The 21,916-nt window shown below is 39.2% G+C and overlaps 1 protein-coding gene and 1 pseudogene across 1 annotated transcript; one reads left to right on the forward strand and one right to left on the reverse strand.

The window, feature by feature from the left end:
* Positions 1 to 4,646: 4,646 nt before the first annotated feature.
* LOC146478935 (TNF receptor-associated factor 2-like) lies at positions 4,647 to 20,039 on the forward strand. Its single transcript, XM_085111235.1, has 8 exons — positions 4,647 to 4,705; positions 6,257 to 6,453; positions 10,672 to 10,729; positions 11,762 to 11,866; positions 14,013 to 14,174; positions 16,203 to 16,274; positions 17,082 to 17,162; positions 18,572 to 20,039. The coding sequence occupies exons 2-8, from the start codon at positions 6,308 to 6,310 to the stop codon at positions 19,502 to 19,504; spliced, it is 1,557 nt and encodes a 518-aa protein (XP_084967361.1). The 5' UTR covers positions 4,647 to 4,705; positions 6,257 to 6,307; the 3' UTR covers positions 19,505 to 20,039.
* On the reverse strand, positions 8,696 to 9,649 carry LOC146478936 (uncharacterized; annotated as a pseudogene).
* Positions 20,040 to 21,916: the final 1,877 nt, after the last annotated feature.

Here is a 21,916-nt window from a genome sequence, read left to right on the forward strand (position 1 = left end):
TTTTGTTTCTCACTTTTCTTTTTCGTTCAGCCCCCGAGGAAGGTTTGTATTGCAAACCGAAATATCGGGGAAAAATTTGTTTTTTTAAAACAAATATATTTCAGTTATTCTAGCCTTTGTTGTTTATTCTATCAAGCTCGTCTCCTCCGCCGTTGGGATCAGTCTGCCGCCAGTATTTTGTATAAGAATAGAAAGCCCAGTGACGTCATGCACCCTTTAGGGATTACTTTACTTCACGGAAGTAAGGTAACCCCCAAAGGGTGCATGACGTCATGATCAGTTCATGTATATGGTGTATGGACCAAAGAATCACAACTGAAATGCTTAACGCTTTGTGTCGGGGAAAAAGCGGGCAAAAATAAACGTTTCCGTTGTTATTATTTTTTTTTTTTTGTTAATTGTCAGCAACTAATGCGTGACTTTGCGCAATCGCCTAGTTTCAATAACTACTAGTCCAAGACAGGAAAAATCGACTTTAAAACGCATCGCGAAGTTCCGCCATAGAGGTGATTCGTTTGTTGATTGAATGTGATTTAACTTAACTGGCACGTCTCGGAAAGCAAATCAGTCGAGGGGGGATAGTACAATTATAAAATGCGCAGTTACAGCGTAGTTAATGGTGGGACTGGTTAGGAAACCTTGCTATGAAAACAAAGTGCTGCAATTTATGTTGGAAGGGCCGCGACCGTGCACAATCCTTCGTTTTAACGTTCACACCACAGTTGAATATCTTAACAAAAACGTTTCGATTGGTCAGTTGCTCCAACACATTCCAAATTCTATTGTTGTTTGTGCAGGGTCAATGCCAAAAAGGCAAACAAAAACATATAACAAAACACGTTTGTCAGGTTTCATAACCATTGCCTTCAATGAACTATGGTTACAGTCACGTGGATCAAAGTGAGTGCTATCACGACCGAGTCAGATGAATGGGTGTGTTATGTAAATACCCGCTATAGTAGGATTTAGTTACGCTGAAGGCCGATATAAAATACAATTCCCATCAAATGCAGTCAATCAGTAGTGCAGAGGATAGCCTACTTGTTTGCACCGTTCATGTAAGTATTTTATATTTCCTATTCAGAGTCATGCCAGTCAAGGAAGCAGTGATCCGACAATCACATGTTATATGATTGTTTCAAAAATTCACAAACTACGTACGTGTACGCAATATGTATAATTCGGCAACTTATGTATTATAGAACGCCGGACCTCAACGGCGAAGAGATCAGGCCATTGCATACTTTATAATTAATGATTTACTCGTACTGTATATAAAGAAGACTGAAATCTTGAATGCTTCGGTTTATAACGGAACTTGAAATCTCGCCGACGTACGTCTCTTAAATGCAAATAATCAGTGAGCGCTACATTGACTTTCAGGCTAGGGAATAAATTCATACTACATTTGCTGGAAATTGCATTAGCTTAACTGAATCCTTTTAACGGTGGATCATATTGTACACCTACTCATCTGACTCTGACGTAAAAGTACTCATCACGTGCCTTTTTTATATCTATCCCAGAGTTGGTACGCTGCAGTCGTCTAATCGGCCTTCTATCCTGAGAACAGACATACGCCTCAGTTACGTGCAAAATAAATCTCAAGCAAAGAAAGGAGACGCCAGTGCTCGCAAGCTATTCCTGAAACGAGAACTTAAAAGTTTGTTCACTCCCTTTTTAATATTTAAGGGAAAACCATCAAGTGAAAAGCATCGACTTTCGAGATCGGCACCGGTATATCAATACCTTAGATTTCGCAGAACCGGTTTGTTAAAGATATAAGCCGATCGCGTGCCTGATCGTGATTTAAAATTCAAACGTCACAACTGGACTGCACTCCTTAAGAGCTCTATTTTCCCTGGACCCTGATAACCTGGCTACTTTGTCTTTTTAGGGCTGGGAGCATTGTTCTTTTTTGATCGTTTTCGCTTTTTCTCTTCGACTAACCATGTAAGTTCAGGTTGCGTTAGCGTCAACGCCGATGGGGAATGTCCCTGATAAGGTGCATTCCACAGCTATTTTTTAGACGAACCTCCCTCGTTTAATTTTTAGAGGCGGAAGAGATCATGACTTTCCTCCTCCCCACAGCGAAAGCATTTCTCGTCTCAACAGTGGTGAAAAGAAAGAGAGTTGATTGAATTGAAAAGAAAGCCATGACTACCAGTTGTTAATTAACATAAGAACTGGCCTTTCCCCCGTCTGATTCAATATACAAATAAGGTTCTCAGACGCCCTCGCAATGCGGAAATATAGAAAAATTCGGGTTGCTTTTGGGGCATCGCCAATATAGAAAAGCATCCGTAAAACGTGAAGGAACGCTTTGGAGCTGAAGCGTTGATCAATACCCACGCTTTGTTGTATTTTGTATTTACATATTTCGATCTTTGTCCATGCCTCAGCCATGTAAGCGAATGAAACTTAAGAGAATTGTAGTCCAATACTTTTTCTTTTCTTTTTTTTATTTGTTTGTGCGGAAGTTGTTCGGAGATAAGCTTAATGGCACACTGCCAAACAGTGGGTATTATTGTAGTTTTATCCCGGGCATAAAATAGAATATGGAGAACTTTTCTCGCACATTGCCCTTCATTTATTTTACGGAAGCTGAAGTTGATAAAACCAAACATTCATTTCCTCTCCCCCAATGACACAGCACCACATGGTTTAGAAACTAACCCTTTTGCTTATTTTACGGCGACAGAAAAAGAAAAAAAGAAAAAACTTTCGTCTCCTGAGTTTAACATGTTCCTGCCGCTGCTCGTCCAAGCTAAAATGGTCAATTTTTTCGATCAGTCATGCAGCAGTAGACAATCTATTGTTCAACAGGCCGACTTATAATTACGATTGGAAAATGTGTTTACTGCGGTGCGGTCAAGTTGGAGAACGAAACTTTCCGGGTTATTGGAATAAGTTTGAGACGACTCTGAGACAATTAAGTCCGTGCACGTGTCAAGGTTTGGTATTCATTGAAACCAATATTAGGACCAGAAAAAAAAAACAAAAAATCAAAAAACAAAAAACAAAAAACAGATCAATGCCGCTATATTTGACAACAGTACTTTGTAATTTCCTTAACGGTTCTGAGAAGTCAATTACCTTATCCTACCTCACTCATCAGTTTTTCATTTTACCCCGCTTCCAGCAATCACGAAATTCCCTGAAGCTCGATCTTGCTGTATTTTTTTCGTTTTATTTTACTTCATTTCATTTATTTAGTTTTCAAGGTTCCCTCTCTGTAATTGCTTTCAAGCTCACGGAAAAAAAATAAATAAAAAAGTTTAGGAGAAATGTTGGAGAGGTTGTTTGCTCGAGTTATGTAAGAATTACGAGTTCGCGTCCTGTTAATCGCATGATCGTAAACGATAATAATAGAGAGCGCAGTGACCGCCTGCAGTATAGGCACCCCACCCCCCTCCCCACCCGCCCCATTACTTCATTTCGTAAACCCGAACAGATGCTTGTATGGACTGGCCAAAGAATTACAACTGAAACGTTTGACTGTATGTGTGGGAAAAGCGTTGTACCTTTAAATATGTTTTTACAAATTTAAACGTTACAGTTGAGATTCCTTGGTTAATCTTCGGCCACTTATCCAAACTAAGCGTGAAGCGGCGGCACTCAGTCGTCATGACCTGACCGCAAATCAAGATAGAATACAATTTTCAAAACCGCACATTTAAAAGGCACGTGTCGATTGCTTTCATGCCACGCGCCAGGGCCAGAGTCATGCGTGGGTGTAAATCATATAAATTAAAGTACAAATTCCAGCAAATGTAGTTATTGTATTTATTCCCTAACCTGAAAGTCGATGTAGCGCAGAGGATAGCGTACCTGTTTTGCACCGTTCATGTAAGTATTATATATTTCTTATATATTCAGAGTGAAAACCGCTGTCGAGAGGTCTCTGAAACCATATATCCCGGGGGGGGGGGGGGGGGGTTACTTGGGTTAAGTTTTGCTGGGTATCTCAGAGCCCCTGCCCCAACTAAGTCACTCTCTATTTATGCATCTACTTTCAAGAACGGAATGTAATGCGAGGTGATTGTTACATTTGACACATTTAATAGACAACAACTTTCTGAACTTTTTAACCGAGACCATTTTGAATCGGCCCTCCTTAATAGAATTTTCTCACCCCAAAAATCCAAAAATGTGCGACCCCATTCTAGTAACTCTATTGAAAATGCGACCCTATTCTAGTCAATCCAGTCGTGAAAATGCGACCCCATCCAGCGGCACATCCCCATTAGCCTCTTATAAGGAAGTAACCCCCCCGGGCCATATATACTGTTTTTGCAACAAGTAATAAGGTTGAGAGTTGCTTTGACAGTTTTTACTCGACGTTCAGGGAAATAGAGATGCTTGAGTGTCCTTGGCTGTGAGATTGCCATCAAATTTCACATTTGCCCTCGAAGCTTCGCTTTTCGGCCAAATGTTCATTTTTTGTACAATCTTTTGGCCGCGGACATTTAAATATCGCCGACAAACGGGGTTTATTTACGAACCGATCGCTTATCTCTTACCCAGATATCCTTTTACATTTCCAGTCGGGATTAGCTGATCACATGACCGAATGCTTTGATTTCATTCGACGAACCTCTTAGGGGATTCCCCGCGTGTTGAGCCCGTGTTGAACTCTGGGACAATACTCGTCGCCATCTTGAACCTTTTTTCAATACTTGAAAAGCACAATATCGGACGTCAGGTAGGGTATATTGCTTATTCTTTGCTTTATATTGCTTTAATTGTGCATCGAAATCTTTTATAACGGGAGCTGTTTTCTCTAATGACTTAAACACTCATTTTTTTCGGTAAATTGACATGGTATATGGCCATCTACAAATCGACTTCGTTTTCCCAGTCGATCTCGGTCAGTCGGCCCTGGCTCAGAACTTTGATTCTGCAACAGGGGCTTCGAGCACGCAGCAATTCCTGGAGGAAAACGATTGCTCGAATTGGAAGAGAGTTGTAATAGTGTAGAAAAGCTCCTCATGCCATGCACAAGTGATCGCGACTGCGTTCGATTCAAGGCTGTTGGCATTAATGTTCTGTCTGTGGCATCGAATACCGTGTCATCAGCTGAGCATCGTCATAGTGAAATTCGTCGTTCATTTTAAGTGGCATTATGTTTGGGTTAAAGGCCGTGTGTTAGCAATGCTGGTTGTCTCGTTTAACAGGCTGGAAGGTGTTTTATTAAACATTATACATTGTAGTGTTTTCGTGATGTGTAATTACCGTATTTATTCGATTAACTGCCCACGGCCTTCGAATAAGCGCCCACCCTGAAAGCCCAAAAAGTTTTTAAGCGCCCACCCCACCCTCTCCAAACAACAACAACAACAACAACAACAACAACAACAACAACAACAACAACAGTCTGAGGCAGTGGGTCTTTTTATCTGAATTACCACCTAATTTTGTTTCATTAACTGAATCTAGTTTATTGATGCATTTTAATGAATCTAATGACAGAGTGTGTTAAAAGTACCCAACTGTGCTGTTTTAACAAATTAATTATCTTTCCAGACCCTATAACAGAAATCTCTTCCCAGACCCTAACAGGTTTAGTGATCACTGGCAAGGGTTGAGTGTAACACCGAGAGGGTTATTCCACAAAAGTAGTTTATTTTTCAATTTTTTGAAACGTTTGAGGGATTTTTTGTTTGGTTTATGATTAGATGTACTGTACATGTAGTCGATCAACCATGCACCCACCTCCAAATAAGCGCCCGCGTCACCTTGATAGCCAAAAAGGTTAATAAGGGCCCACCTCACTCCCTCCTAACAACAAGAACATTTTTGTACTAGCCCAGTGTGAAGGAAGAGGAGCATTGATTAGCTGTGTTCCAAAAGTGATTTTAGATTAATGGTAGTCAATGAGCTTTTATATTGTTTGTGTTAGATTTTGCACTTTGTTTTGTCTTGTTGAATTGAAATTATGTTAATATTAACTTGCTGTCCCTTGTTTTGTTATATTTCTCTAAAAATGTCCTCACTTGCTGAAACTGTTGGGAACATAATATTAGTTCCCATACTAATGAATAAGTGCCCAGGCCACCCTCTTGGGCTCAAAATTAAATAAGAACCAGGGCAGTTAATTGAATATAAATACAATCTGATATACTTGGAATTATTTCAAGTAAAACATTTTGAATGTAAAAGTATGGTTAAAACATACATTTAGGTATTCCTATGTATTTGTCCTTACTACAGGTAAATTATATTAACCTCTTTTTTGTTTTTCTTTGGCACACAGGACCTCTAAAGGTGTTTTGGAACTCGCAGTTTTTGATACTTGATAATCATCATGCCTGGATACAATGTACCACGAGATGACTTGGCCGCGGCAAATGAGAAGTTCATCTGTCCTTCATGTGGTTTGTTAGTGCGGGATGCAGTTCAAACATGCTGTGGCCACTTTTACTGTGAACGCTGTTTAGACAGCGTACAAAGGTGATTAACACTTACTGTATAAGTGATTACTTGTAATTGTAATCTGAAATTGCTTTATAGTTTAAGGTGGCCCCATACAGGGTTTCACTTATAATGTGGCATGTGCTTCACATGTATGTTATACATTGAAAGCCAGTTTTAAATTGTTGTCTTTTTCCAATGAATAATAATTATTGTCAAATCACCCAAAATGTAATGATCAAGAAAAAACTGTGTCCTTGAATCCTCACCAGTAAAATAATGCCTTAATTTGAGTCTCGAGTTTAAAGTCTACTCAAACACAGATCTTTGTCCGTGTGTAAAAGGCTTTGATTTTTTTTTCAATTTTCTTTCCTTCAATGTAGTGGATTAATAGACCCTCACCAGGAAAATATTTTAAGAGCAAAAGGTTACAAAGGCAGATTCTTGCTTTTTGTAAGTTAATTAATTGCATGGTTTCTGTCTCTGTGCAAAAAATTGTCATAATTTTTGTCAAAATTGAGCCTTTGACTATAAAGAAAATTATTTTAAACCTCTGTGCCACTTTTTAGGAAGCTTCACTGAGGGAAAAGCGAGAAAATCCAGTTGAAAGTTTTATACATTAATAAAACCAATAATTATTTCTTAGAATAGGAATTTGCTAAGATTGCTACATATGTATTTGGGGACAGGAAGTGCTTTCCTACATTTGGTTTTGCATTCTTGCTGAATGGTGTGCTTGTTCATGGTATCTTATGGGGTGTCTCTGTTGGATGTATACAATAAGCGAGCCAGCGAGGCATGCGAGGCAGACGTGCAAGGCATGCGAGGCAAGAACAAAACATGCGAGGCATGCGAGGCATGAACAACCCCCAACATAAACCGCTAACCGTTGAGCTAACCGGGGAGCTATTTAAGCTAACCTAAGTGCTATTTAGGCTAACCGGAGTGCTTTTTAGGCTAACCGGAGTGTTTTTTAGGCTAACCTGAGTGCCTCGCAAGTCTGCCTCGCATGCCTCGCTGGCTCGCAGATTGTGCATCCCCGTCTCTGTTGTAGGTTAAAATGAATCCCAGGTTAAAATGATTTCAACCTAGGTTGATTTATATTTTCCTTTGTTTCTCAGATGTAAATTGTCCAAACTTAACAAAGGAAAATACAAATTAACTTAGGTTGAAATCATTTTAACCTGGATTCATTTTAACCTACAACATCTCCATTGTATATGATAGGTTGTATGTGTATTTGTAACCACTTTTGTTGAGTGCGTCTTGGTATAGGCGTTTGGACTTGTCGAAGCATTCTTTGTCTGATGATATTTCCGAAAGCCGCTTGTTGATAGATAACTCTCTTTTTTTATCCTCTCGATCTTGTGTGGCTTTTTGTTGAATGCTAACAACCAGTCATCTCGATACAGACCAATGTTTTTATCATACTTTTCGGTGAGGTGGGATAATTAATGTAGCACCTAATCCGCTCACACGTTTCAGCGCCATCATGAGAACCGATGGTTACACCGAAGCAGTCAGTTGAAGATTTTTATTCTCCCGTGCACAATTGGAAAATTAAGTGAGACTTACCTGTAAGTTGAAGTCTGATAAAGATTGTATCACATGACAGCAGGAGGCAGGAGATCACATAAGATACATGTAGCATGTTGCTTGCGCAAGTCATTTAAATAAGGAAGTCACATAATGGGTGCATCCAATAGTGTTGCATGCAGAATTGATTGTAGAAACTGCCTGATCGGCATGAATATGTAAATATACACCCGCAATACCAACAACCAGAAAGGGTGGGTGTGACAGCGGAGGGCATGTGATCTCTTGCGGCCATCAAACAGCCTGGCTTCATCATGCTGACGGCAGCCTCTAAAGTATCCATTTTAAAATGATGGTAGGCTACAAATGCGTTAAAGGCTTTCAGGTTGAGGATGGTAGTAGGGTGCGTGCCATCTTTTTTTGGTCTTAGAAACATTGTAGAGATAAATTCCCCTGCTTCCCGTGCCACCTGGACAATAACACCTTTAGTGATAAGTTTATCTACTTCCGCTTTGACATGATGATAGCATGCTGTTCTTTGTGACACTGGGTCTTTTCTGATGTTGCTCGGGTACAACATTGTTTTTAAAAGCTTTAAATTGTCACCCCAGAAACAAATTGAAGTATAGTGGGATCACTTGTGACAGTTTCCCATTGAGGTAAAAAATTTCTGAGCAAACCCGCTTGAACTGTGGTTGAACTGTGGTCATGTTTGCCTTAACTGCCTCGCATACCTCAGGCACTTTTACTGGCGTTGGCTCGTCTCTCCGTCCTTTTTCTTTCTTTGCTTATAGAAATGGCCTTTGCCTAAAAAATCTGAGCTCTTGCCCCTCTGGTTAATGGGTGAAAACTTTGCCCTCCCTGGCCTGGGCCATATAGCTTGACCACCCCTCGTATTTGTCACCCTGTGAACTTGCATTATGTTGTGGACATACTTTTTTGGTCAATTTATTTGCCTCTGAAATGTCCTTTGTGAGCTTGGAGAGATTCCCAAACAGGATCTCTGAAGCAGGTTCTACGGAAGAAGGGTTGCCGAGAGCTGCATATAAATCCTTATGCATCTCTTTTTCCATTGCCATGTGTCGCGAGTGGTTGACCTCGTGGTTGCATTGGAGTGCCTTTGTGAGTAATCAGATCTCTATCTTGGCAGTATTTTTGAAGCGCCAAATTGGCCGCCTTTTTCATGGCTATTACTGAGCCGATGAGTGTATTTTGCCCTTAAATCTGAGATCTGGCATCTTGTGCTTTATCGAAGCTCAAAGCTCATGGTTCCAAATGAGGGGTTTAACCTTCGGCGTTTGTAATCCTTTGATGTTTTCGGGCCGCGTATATTTTTCAAGGTTAACCTTGAGCTTGTCATAAGACATCTTGTCCGACAGCAGTCCATTAAAATACATGTACCTGCCAGGCCTTCATGAATTGGCCGAGAAGTTTTCTCACTCACTTTTAAATCTTTAAGCATGCTCTTGCAGGAGCGCATCACCCATCTTGGGCTCAGCTACACTCCTAGCTGTTTCCTTTGAGAGAATCGTAGATATATATCTGTATCCAGGTCTGCAGGTTTTTCAGAGTCCTCAACAGAGGTGGTTTCACTGTCCTCCTCTGACTTGTCTTGACCACCAAGCAACAAATTGACATTTTCGTTTAGTTGCATTGCTAGCCCAGAAATTGAGCCAGAGCAGCCTAAAATAACAACATGGGCTAGGTCACGATTCCTAGCTCCAGGGATGGTATTTTCAGCTGCATGATTGTCTGGGTTGTCCGTCATGGTCGTCAAACGTTCGGTCCCCAACTACATTAGGGCCTAGATTTTCAGCCCCTAACTATACATTTGGGCCTGAGCTGGCTATTAAGTTGAGACTAAACTACATTAGCCTCTCCAGCAATGTGTTTTTACTGGTGAAAAACAGCTCCAAGAAAGAAATTTGACTTTGTCGCATCAACGGAAATCGTGCAATGACTTGCGCAAGCACCGTGCTATCTCACGGGATCTCCGCCTTCTGGTCATGTGATAGAATTATCATTGAATGCAGGCAGCAATCATTTTGCTTGCCGGATTGAGTCTCTTTCATGTGCGCTGGTGTGATGCTAGGCATTGGCAAAGTCCAGCACAAGACACACTCACTGAAAGATGCACTCTCTGTACCCTAGCAGACCCTAGCGTATAAAATGCTTTCTGCTGACAACCTACTGAGGTGGGAAGGGGGGAGGGGGTGGGGGATGGGGGTTGGATGTTATCAGCCAGTGATGGACTAGTCTCCTATCGACGGAGGAAGAGAGCAATACTCCTAGTTGCTAAAAGCAACAAGAATTGGGTTAATTAAGTTCCTATTCATACCAAGACCAGAAATTCTCAAGGTAGGATTGGTGATTGGTACAAGTCATGTAGTTGTGAAAAGATTCAGGACTTCATCCTAGTAAAGTGAGCAGACAAATACCATGCCTTAGTGCACATGTACCAAACTACCATAACATTCCTAAAGCTCAGGCACTCACTCAGTGAGAGTGAATAATTTGTGTATGTACACGTTAATGACTTAGCACCTCAACAAGCCTTAATTCAGTTGACCATTCCTGCTTATTAATTAATTTAACTTGAGCTACCTTCACTCCTGCTTCACTGCACTGAGATTTTCTCTAGTTCTCTGGCAATTCACTTAATACCTTGATGTACTTTTAACTACTGTTCAGTAACATCTTTTCCTCACTTTGTTGTTACAGTCATGATAATCCAAGATGCTTAAAATCTACCTGTAAAGAATCTTTCAATCAAGCTGAGGTATTGTGTACATGTATATTAATATATAGCTGCATGGTAATGGCATGGTATTCTTTTAGTCTTACTGTAAAGTTCCTGAAAGTATTATGTTGTCCTTGTTACCAATGTACTTTCATATTGCTGTTTTTTTTTTTTGGGGGGGGGGGGGGGGAGGAATCATTTTCGGTGGTTGTCATTTCTTGAGTTGCTAAAATAAAATTTATGATTATCTCATCTTAATCGGTCAGATCTAACTGAATTACGCACTCAATGGATGGATCCAAATGAGTCAAATGTGTGAGATTTTTGTCTCGTCATCACCAGGATTTCCTAAGCGTCTGAACCACTTCCGAAGATTTCCGATGATTTGCTGAAGACTTCTCAAAGTTGCTGAAAATGTCCAAAGATTTTCCGACAACCTTTGAACATTTACAATTCAAACGAATTTGAAAGCTTAATATTTCGATTTGTAATGTAAAGCAAAGACTGAAATAGTAGTTTGTAACAAATCTGAAATGAGATGAAAAATTTTAAAACAACTCGTCCAGATTTGTGAGTCAGGCATGAAAAATTTTCCTTGATGCTTGAGATTGATGTCCTTAGTGTGCATTTGTGAAACTCACGCATAATGCGTGAGAGTTTGCAGGTATACAATAAGACTATGGTAAAAGTAATTGATTCAAACTACTACAAATGTAACAGATGGGCAAGATAACAACAGACTGTAGTTTATAGCAAAAAGTTAATGTTGATCTCATGAATTGTTGTTTAAGTCAGATTAGTGTGATCGAGTTGTTTTTCTTACATGTACATCCGGGGTTGATCAAATTAAAATTTTGAAGATTAATTTCTGCATTGACGCAATCACTCTCTCTAATTTAGGTTGTCCTTTCTAAAGTATCATTAATACAATGTAAGAATTTTAATACTCAGTTATATGGTCATGCATGTATAATTTAAATAATTAGTTTGCCAATTAAGTTCGATCTGTACTTGTTACAGTTTTTTGAAAAATTAATATACATGCATTTAACTCTTTCACTTTTGTTGCAGAGTTTTGCTGATGGATTTATCCGAAGAGAAATATTAAATTTGACTGTTACATGCTTACACAAAGATGGTGGATGTGACTGGCGGGGTTCTTTGAGAGCCGCAGAGGTAAGTATAAGCTGGATTAAATACGTACATGTACAGTGTATGTCATGCACTCCATACACATACATTGTATATTTATATCTAAACTTGAGTTTGTTCTTGACACTTATTTAATGTCTAGCCCTGTGATTGCACCAGTTGATCTGACTGTACATTAAATGTACAATGAATTTTATTGTTTATATTAATAATATGATCCCCAAGTACCCTCTTTACTATTATTGCCATTTACATAATATAAATTTAATACATATGGTACTGTGTACATTGTATTTTTGTGCTTGCCTAATATGGGCATTTTGCAAGCTGAGTGCACATGCTATTAGTCAATTTCTGAAATATTGTTCTTCAGACTAAGTTTTTAGTATGGCATGCATGCATTGCCTGGCATTGACAATGTACAAATTTCTACTAAATCTGCAAGAAAATCTCTTTGTTATACACTTGATTGCAAAAACGTTGACACCTAAAAAGCATAAACCATGAATGATGAGACCCATTGGCTTTAAGGGTATAAGTTTACTAAATTATTTGCAAAATATTATCTTGTAATTGTGCGATGGTTGATACCCAAAACTAGTTGCACGTGGTGAATGATGGAAACTGTCCAAGCTTTCCTTAAAGTGTCCAAGTTGGCCAACAATTAAGGCCAGTTTGAGTGACTGGCCTAAGTTCAAATCAGTCAATGAACTTTAGCAATATTTGGTAGAAAATTATTCGGAAAAATTAAGTCAGCACTGTATTTTTTATTGCAAAGAATGAGAATGGTAAATTTTTGATTATGGAAATGAGGTTATTGTTTAAAAACTACCCACAAATCCGTTGGGTCTCATCGTTCACGGTTAATGCTTTTTAGGTGTCAACGTTTTTGCAATATCGAGTGCATGTATATAACACCAATGGAATACCAGATAAGCTTTCACACGAAAACATGATATCTTCACAAGTGAAAATAACATGTTATCTTCACACGTGAAAAGATCACCATTGCTATGGTTACATAATAAATCGTGCTTTTTGCAATGATTTGGTATTTTCACTAATGTTTATATAATAAACAGAACATTACATGGCCGCTTGGAGATACGAAGAGAAGTTGCGTATCTCTGCGCGGTCGTGTAGTATCCTCTATAATTTGTAAATTTAAATAAATAAATAAATAAATAAATAAAAAAATTGAAGCAAACACAAAAAAGTTTCTTTGATCAAATTCAAAGAGAAGTCAGGACCAGTCCATTAATTACTTGAAAGTAAACACAGTGACAATATAGTGTTACTAAAATACATGACGTGCCTCTATTTTTTTTTCTTTCAATTCCGAGGGCCGCTGGGGGATTACCCAGATTTACCCAGGCCTACTCAGTCAGCAAACCTAACATTAAGGTTCTTTCAGTCTTATCTCTGCAAAGGCCCTTGAGTAATGAGGTTATCCCTGCTGGCTTGTGTACTAGCGTCCTATCTTGTGATACACTGCGTGTACATAATTTATTCAGTGGAACCCCGATAATAAGACTACCTTCAGGCCATGAAAATGAGGTCGTAATAACAGGGTGGTCGGATTAACGAGGTTGTAAAACTATGGAAATGACATCTAGCACAATTTGCCTGACCGTTCGCTATTACCTTACAAACGCTGACAGTCACTTGAATGCAATAAATTCTACTTAAACTCGTCGCCAATAGATGAGCTTGGGAATCGGTGCCTGAGGTGTTAGCATGGGGGCCTCAGTGACGCAGTCCAGGCAGAGTATGAAGGTATCCCTGACAACCCTGCGAGCGGGAACCACCCATGCAACAGCCAGCCAATTGGCACCGTCACACTAAAAGGAATTCTGTGGAAAATCATGCTTACCTGACCAGAGTATACTTACCAAAAGGGAGGGGCAAGCATTCGCATTAAGATTCGCATTAAGTGGTCCACAACGATCAGCAAAGCAACACAAATGCAACTGTGAGAAATGCTGAACCGCCCTATAATCACCCCACGCCCCCCCCCTCTTTTTCACGTACACTAAGGGAAAAAACCGCTGACCGCATTGGCTCAAGATTAACTTTGCCTAAATAAATTATTTAGCCACATTAAAACTCTATAAAATTATTGTTTTTCTTTAGACAATTAATTTAGAATAAAACGATTTGCCTACTCTAGGAACATTATGAAAGCTGCCCACACATTCTGACGAGATGCAGAAACCATGGGTGCAATGATCTAGTGCCAGCATGTTACCTAGAGGCCCACCGAGAAGCCTGCCCTCATCGCCAAGTGCAGTGTATATACTGCAATTCTCAACAGACAGTGGGAAGTATAATGGTAAATATTATTTTTTGACATAGGCCTTAAATTGGAACAATTTTTAACTCGTGAATGTGCATATGGGCAGTGAAAGAGTTATGGTATGACACTCGGTCGGTCGGTCGGTCGATCTGTCGTAAACGTTCAAATGTGGCATGCTCTCACGGCTTGCTTTAGGTTCTCTCCTCCTGCAATTACAAAAATTCACGTTTTTTGGAGTTGAAAATTTAAAGAAATGGCCTAAAGAACACTTGACCGATGTGTATATAGTCTTAGTACGTTTTTATTTTGGTGACTGATAGCTCCGCGTTGAAAGCTGCTCAAGGCCGAGATTGTCGTCCAAGTCAACAGGGATTTCGCCCTAAAAAGAATCAGAAAATATGATGGAAAAACGTCTGACGGTGTTCCCTGCTCATTCGCCTATTCTTTTTTGGCGGTCCGAAGTCATTTGACCGTTAAAATCGTAGGGTCACGGGTGCCAAATTTAAAACCCTGAACAACTTATAAATACAAATATTTATCTCTCCTTCAGTAAGCTTGTAATGGTGTGGTGCGCTGCCCTCGATGCAAAGGGTCCTGGGTTCGATTCCCGAGATAACGGAGAAAGCGTCAGGGGCAACCAACGACAGTTTTCTCTCAGATCCTTTGAAACGCTATTTTTTAAAGCTCTGTAGGTTCATTTTAGGATGCGCTATAATATTTTTTATCTGTTCGGTCATTCTAGGGGAGCTTCGGTCTTTTCGAAATAACTAGGGCATTTTTGTCCATTTCCCGAAAACCTTAAGTCTTATTTCCTTTCCGAAAATCTTAGCTGACCTTTTTCGGTGCCCGAAACGACATTTTTATCAATCAGAAAACACTAGGCCTTAAATTTTCCATATCGCGAAAGTTCGAGGTGAAAATTCCCCTCGGAAAATTGGAGGGGATTAAGGACCTTCCGAAGAGATAATTTACCGAAACGATCCGTTGGGTGCCCCTGAAACGTTTTTCTTTTGATTTTTTGTTCCTTTTTCTTTTTTTCTTTTTCGCCTTCAAAACCCAATCACTCGACAGGCTCTAAACAATTTTTGAAATTAAAACTTTCTTAAAAAATACAAAACTACTCAAGGAGCTCAATCTTGCTGAGGGGAACAACTTAAACTCCAAGCGGCATAAGATGCAGAATAAAATGCTCGTGAGGCCCCTTATCAAACCTTTATGGCTAATATTTAGAGTCCTGGGACAACCAAACACAATTGCGAACAATGTTAAATAACTTGCCACTATTTACTTCTGCATTCACGAGTTGGCTTACAGGAGCCTATCGTTTTATCTGTTATGATGTTTTTATTTACAGCAGTAACTCCTTCAATTTTAACTGTCCAAGCATAGTACAACTTACAATGTATAAACCGAATTGGGCCTATATAATATCTATGCAACTGTAGCTGCCTGTGTTATAAGATATCAATCATTTATGTAGATGTATGCAGTGTATACAGATGAACCTCCTTGTGTAAACACCTCTTGGAAATCATCCATCCGTACCACAGTTTTCCAAGTCTAATCCCCACTGACGGGACTGAAAATTGACTACCCTCCGCAAGGGATTCTAACCACTTTTAGATTGGTGATCAAAGCTTAGAAAGTTTCTTCTAGGAGGCTACTTTGGTACAACTTACAATTATTACCATAACAGTAAATAGTTATTAGGCTGCATTGAGGTGGCTAACAAAAGTATCCATCACTTACATACAGTTTTATACTTTGACTTTTGACTTTGAGGATCAATACATATACCTCCACTCTTGTTCAGCTAATACATCACAATAATGTATGAAACAATGTCTAATCATTGTTGAGCAAGTCATGGTCATTTTCAGTTGACAGTTGGTCCATTGAGTACATTGTATTGACTTGTTCGCCTTCTTTCTTTTTTTTTTTCTCAAACGAAAGAATATTTCACTGCAGGCTCAACTGTGATAGGGGATATTAAAACACGGTAATTTACCCATAGTCAGGTAAATTTGTTCATTTCGTGTCTTTTTTATTCCCGTATGACCACAGAATCACTATCAGACTTGTCCTGATGCTCTGTTAAACTGTGACGCTTGTGGCATACAAATTCCAAGAAACCAGGTTGGTTGCTATATGTTTGGGTGATTACATCAAATTTATTTTTCAAGCGTTCTATTTAATTTTTGATTCATGTCATATAGCTTGTACATTTACGTTTGGCGTGATCCACGTCACGGTTGCTGAATTAATTAGCAGTAAATTAAAACAGGTAGCACAAGTCCTACACATTACACTGGACTATATTGTCTATACATAATCTTTTTCTAACCGACTTCTTTCTGTTCGAGATCAGGTTCTCTGTTGCTTTCCCTCCTCCTTTCCTCAGTGCAAATAAGTATAAAATAAAAATTGCACTCGTGTGGTGTGTTTTCGTATTGTTGTGATAACTGTGATAACTACCGAGGTTCAGTATACAAATTTCCAATTGAGCTGGGGTCGTAAAACCAAAACCAGGATCAAAGTTTTGCCTTGGTTAGTCCCAACAAACGTAAACAACACAATGGTCCATTCAGAATTCAATTGAAGGAAGACCTGTAACAACACATTGTAAGGCTAAGTAATACGGGCAAACATTTTCTTGCAACTGAGTTGTCGTGCAACAAATATTGCTTTGCAAGTTGAAACTGTTTGTTGCCCGTACTACCACCTATGCGCGCAACAAATTTCCAGGTTGCAAAAAGTAGAAACGCGAGTCGCAAAACACAAAACGTAAAGGAAATGCAAGGCAAACACAAGTTACTTTCGTCACTCGACTGAAGACCGCTCTAATATCGCCAATAATAAATTACACTTCCATAACCTGTAGCCCCTCTTAGTTGGTTTTTAAATAATTAACAGCTTTCCTTTGTTTGGTTTTCCTACATACAGATGGAAAGTCACACCGATGCTATTAATGGAGATTGCCCGAGAAAATACTGTCCTTTTAGACAGCACGGATGTGAGCACGATGTAAGTTAATTTCTCCGTGTGTGATGTATGTGTTGACTAATATCTAAAAAGTCTTAATGAAGAGAACAGGACTTTTAAATTTGAAAGACATGTTTCGGCAACTCCTGTGCCATCGTCAGTTTACGGATGGAATTACATTGATGAACAATATATAGCGGAAAATTACAATAACAATGGTATGATACAACAACTAATTACAAAGAAAGATTAAGATTTACAGGAAACTATTGTTGATTTAGGGAGGGTTTCTCCCAGTGAATATGCACTGCCTCCTTGATTTTTAATTGTGTCCGTGTACTTTACTCTAAACGTTGTGTTAGATACTTGTGAAATGTTCTTGGCTAGTCTGACGCGGCGTTTCGTCTCGGCCGAGAGACTCTTCAGAGACCTTTCAAAATTTATAGGCAAACTCGTTGAGCATCACGCTCGAAGTCCCGTTCGCAGATTCAAGATGTTAGCAGTCTGGCCCTCTATCGCAGAGGGCTTCCCAACCGCACGTACACGAGTTGAAATTTGTACATTAAAAAATTGTCAAATACTTATGAAATGTTTGTGGCTAGTCTGACGCGAAACAAATGCAAAAAAGGGAGCACCTTTTGGGACAATGAAAAGTGTCTACCGAAGGGAAGCTTGGCTGGCGTTGTAAATAATTATATTTGATTTATACAAGAGATTTCCACTAACGGCAGCTTTGGTGAGTTCAAACCGCAAACAACAATTACAATTCGTGATGTGCAGGGTTTTTTTTAAGGAAATGTAGACAGAAGTTTAATTAGAGTACAGCCAAATCTTATCAGTCCTCTTTGATGGCCAGCTATAAGGAAAGGAATGGCTTATACCAGTTCAGTTAGAATATTAGGTGACCCCTCAATGGAGGCTGAAATTGCATCCGAGACGCTCCAAACCTGTTCCTGTCACCTTCATATAGCTGTAATGAAAATAAGGGTAATAGACATACTGGTTGCCTAAACGTTTTGCAGGGGAAAATGTTTTTCCGTCCCTTTAGTAAACTTAAGGCAAAGTAAAGCAGTGCCGCCACCTTTTAGAGCCAGCAAACTAAAATTCACATCTTTACAACGCAGAGTCTTTTCTAAAAATCAACCATGACCGAGGGCTTTCAGTTTGACCGGCCAGCAAATCCCAGCAGCAGAATCGAGGGACAAGTTGTCAAGAAAGACGAACAATAGCCTTTGTATAAAGGTCCATAGTTCAAAGTCAAATGTTACAATCGATTAAAAAATACTTGAGTTGTTGAGCTTACGATGAAGTCGCAGTCTTTTCGTGTACAGTCTTGTTGGTGTGATATACAACCGGCTCTTCACGACAACTGTCTCGTGAAACTAGTTAAAATCTCTTTTTTATCTTCGAGCCCTTTCGTTAAGAGGTTATTGTATACTTTGTCTGAACAGGAACAAATGGACCAAGCAACGTTGGGCAATCATTTGCTAGGTGGTCTTAGTACACATCTTCTTCTTCTACTAAGATTAGTAGAAACCAAGCTCATTCCTACGAGTGAAGAATGCTGTTGCTCAACAACAAACACCAACTTAAGGCAATCCCTCAATGCAGCTGAAGCTGGACTCGAAGCTCATGAGTGGGCGTTGAAAACCCAGTATCGTCATTTTATTGAGGTCAAGGAAGATACGAGAACCCTGTTTCATGCCCTGGCACAAGTGGGAGAACGAGTTCAAGATGAACAAGCCACAATTGTAGCACTTCGGCAAGAGGTTGCAGAGTTAAAGAGCCGCATTGAAGCAGTCGAAAACCAGGCTGAGCGTCGGGATAACAGAGTGAATAACCAGTTGGATTTTACACGTGCTTCTTGTGGCTCATTGTCTCGTAGTGTTCAGGGATTACTCCGAAAAAATGAAGTCCATTCGTACAATGGGGAACTAGTCTGGATAATTCCTGACGTGCGCCTAAAATGGGCCGAGGCTGGAAATAACCCAGACAGCGTTCTGTCAAGCCCACCATTCTACACCAGTCCCAGTGGTTACAAAGCTCGCATCGACCTGTACCTGAATGGCCGTGGACAGGATTGGGGCTTAAACATGTCTTTCTTTTTGGTGATAATGAAAGGGGAATATGACCCAGTTCGTACATGGCCATTCAACCATCACGTTCAGTTCAGTTTAATGGGTCAAGGCGCCAGCACCGGTAACGATGTAATTGAACATCTGCAGCCAAACCCCAGGGATCCAGCGTTTGCTCGTCCAGTTGCAGGGAGAAATTTTCCAGATGATGCTCATGCTCATTGTGCTATTCCCTTGGTACACCTTCGCAATCAAGCGTATGTGGATGACGACACCTTGTTTGTAAAAGTTATCGTTCGTGAGAAGTGAACAGAAACTTGTTTTTAACTTTGACATAAAATACCGACTTTGAGACTTTCAACTGCGTTTTGACAGCATATTTGAGGAACTCAGTGACTTTCTTAACGCAGAGTCCAACAATCCATATCAGGACTATAAACATACATGTAAATTTGCTCTGACGCCTCAAGTGTTTGGGAAGAAGAAAGAACATTCACCGACTCTGGCGATTCAAAGGTACAGTACATGTTTTTAGGTGTAAATAAGTGTAGAAATCCATATTTAGTTGTGTAAATATTTAGCCAGAAGTGTTTTGCTTCTGTAATGGTACACATTAGAAGATGTCTAAAAGGCGTGCATAAGCATCTATAGAACTCATTTTTGAAGACAGATCGAGTTGACACGAGCATTTTTGCGTGATTTTTGTTTTTGGTTTTGTGTTTTGATTTTGGGACATTATTATTCTGAGAAAGGAATACACTGTAAAATCTATGTTGTTTCTATTGCCAGGTTACGAAAAATATCGAAATGGCTAAAGAAGACGAATCGAAGAAAAATATATATTAACCGGAATATGTGCCACAAAAAGCATTTTCATTCCGGAATCGTTTGAATGCTACTTCAGTCATTCAGCTATTTAGTTATCTCGTATTGATCTTTCCGCTCTTCTGGAGAGAAGATCAGTACGAGATTAACTATTAAGGTCAGAATGAACACGCTATCCTTCTTCTTTTTTGCAATGGTCATTTTTTTTATTCGGTTTATTCCAATCATCCCATTCTGTTCATGGTGATGCCAGAAGAGCCGTTAAAAGCGCCCTAAAGGAAAGATTTGAGAGCGCTGAAAATCTAATTAATGTCAAATCCTTTCTGGAGCCTTTGCAGCACAATGGATTCTGTCAGCCTTAACAGATGCCATGCACGCCTCAGACCGTTCTAAAGTGAGCCATTAATTGTACGTACATGTAGTTATTCTAGGCTACTGGGGTTTTCTTGTTTTTTCTACTGCTACCAGTTCTCTTAGATGTTATCAACGGAGTCTCACAACAATTTTTCTGGCCTTGGAGTCGATGTTTTTAAAGGCTTGTTTTGATTTCCCTCATACTGCATAACTTGTTCAACCTATGATTAAATCTTCTATTTTCTTTGGTTTCCAAGCGACAGCTGGTGACGCAAAACCCTTGATTTTGAATAACTTCGCAATCTAGTCAGGCATATTGCAACGAAACTTTCATGATACTACTCAACCAAGTCAACTTGTGGGTGAGCTTAGAACAAAATCCGTAGGAGCGTTTCCAAGTTAAGAAAGGATCAATTCTAACGGGCTGATTTAAGTTATTCTCGCATTTTTTTGTTAAAATCTCAAGAAAAATAAAATTTTCTCATTTATATCGCTTTCTCATTTTTATCCAAAGATTTATTATCGTAGCGAAGCATTCTAAACGTACATTGAACTTCTTCGGTCGCTGCGATTTTAAGATATTTGTGTCTTAAAAGTAAAAATAACGCACAAATTAGTCGAAAAGCAGGAAATTTGTATAAATCGAGATACTTTAAAAATGCCTTTATTGATTTTTCTTTTAAACTGTAAGCCCCCCTTTGAAATGATAACCTAAAGAACCATTTCTGTTGTTAGATAACAAGACTGAAACTTGGCCAAGTTTCAGTCGTTGTTCTCTTTCTCTGAACATGAGTTTATTTTGTTTTTCTTGTCCTTTTCACTACTGTTCTTTTGCGATGAATACTTATGGTACTACATTTGTATCCATGTTTTGTGTTGTTATTCGCACCTTACAATAAAACATCTTATAATAAACTAAACTTAATAACAACCGCAATAATCATAGTTACTTTTTTTTGTAGAAAGAAAACGGCCTTCATCTTCTGATCTTGTTCTTGGATAACCGATCTACTTTTACGGGATGCACGTCTATTTATGTATATCTTTCGCTCTTGCCTGATTGCATACAATTGTAAATATTCATCGCTCGTGAATGTCTTGTTCCTATTATGTGAAAAATAACTGAAACTTGACCGCGTTTCAGCCGTCTTATCTTACGCCAGAAATGGTTCTGAACCCTAAAACTTGCTTGGAAAGAACGCCCTACAGTTTAAAGGAAAAAGATTAAAGGGAGTTTGTGAAATATCTCGATTTATGTAAATCAGGACCTTTCGACTTATTTGTACTTTTAGTTTAGCTTTTTTAAAACACAAATATCTTAAGATCACAACCACCTAAGAAGTTCAATGTACCCTTAAAATGTCATGCTTTGGACAGAAATACGAAAGTGACAAGTTTTATTTTTCTTGAGATTTTATCAACGAAAAATGCGATAACATAAATCCTGTGAACAGTGACTCGTTATTTACTTGACAACACTCTCACAGATTTATTTCTAAGTTCACCCTAAAGTTGTCGTGGTGGAGTACTTCAAATTGTGAG

This window comes from Pavona decussata, unplaced genomic scaffold, assembly GCF_977016875.1.
Source record: "Pavona decussata unplaced genomic scaffold, jaPavDecu1.1 SCAFFOLD_61, whole genome shotgun sequence".
NCBI classification, from domain to species: domain Eukaryota; kingdom Metazoa; phylum Cnidaria; class Anthozoa; order Scleractinia; family Agariciidae; genus Pavona; species Pavona decussata.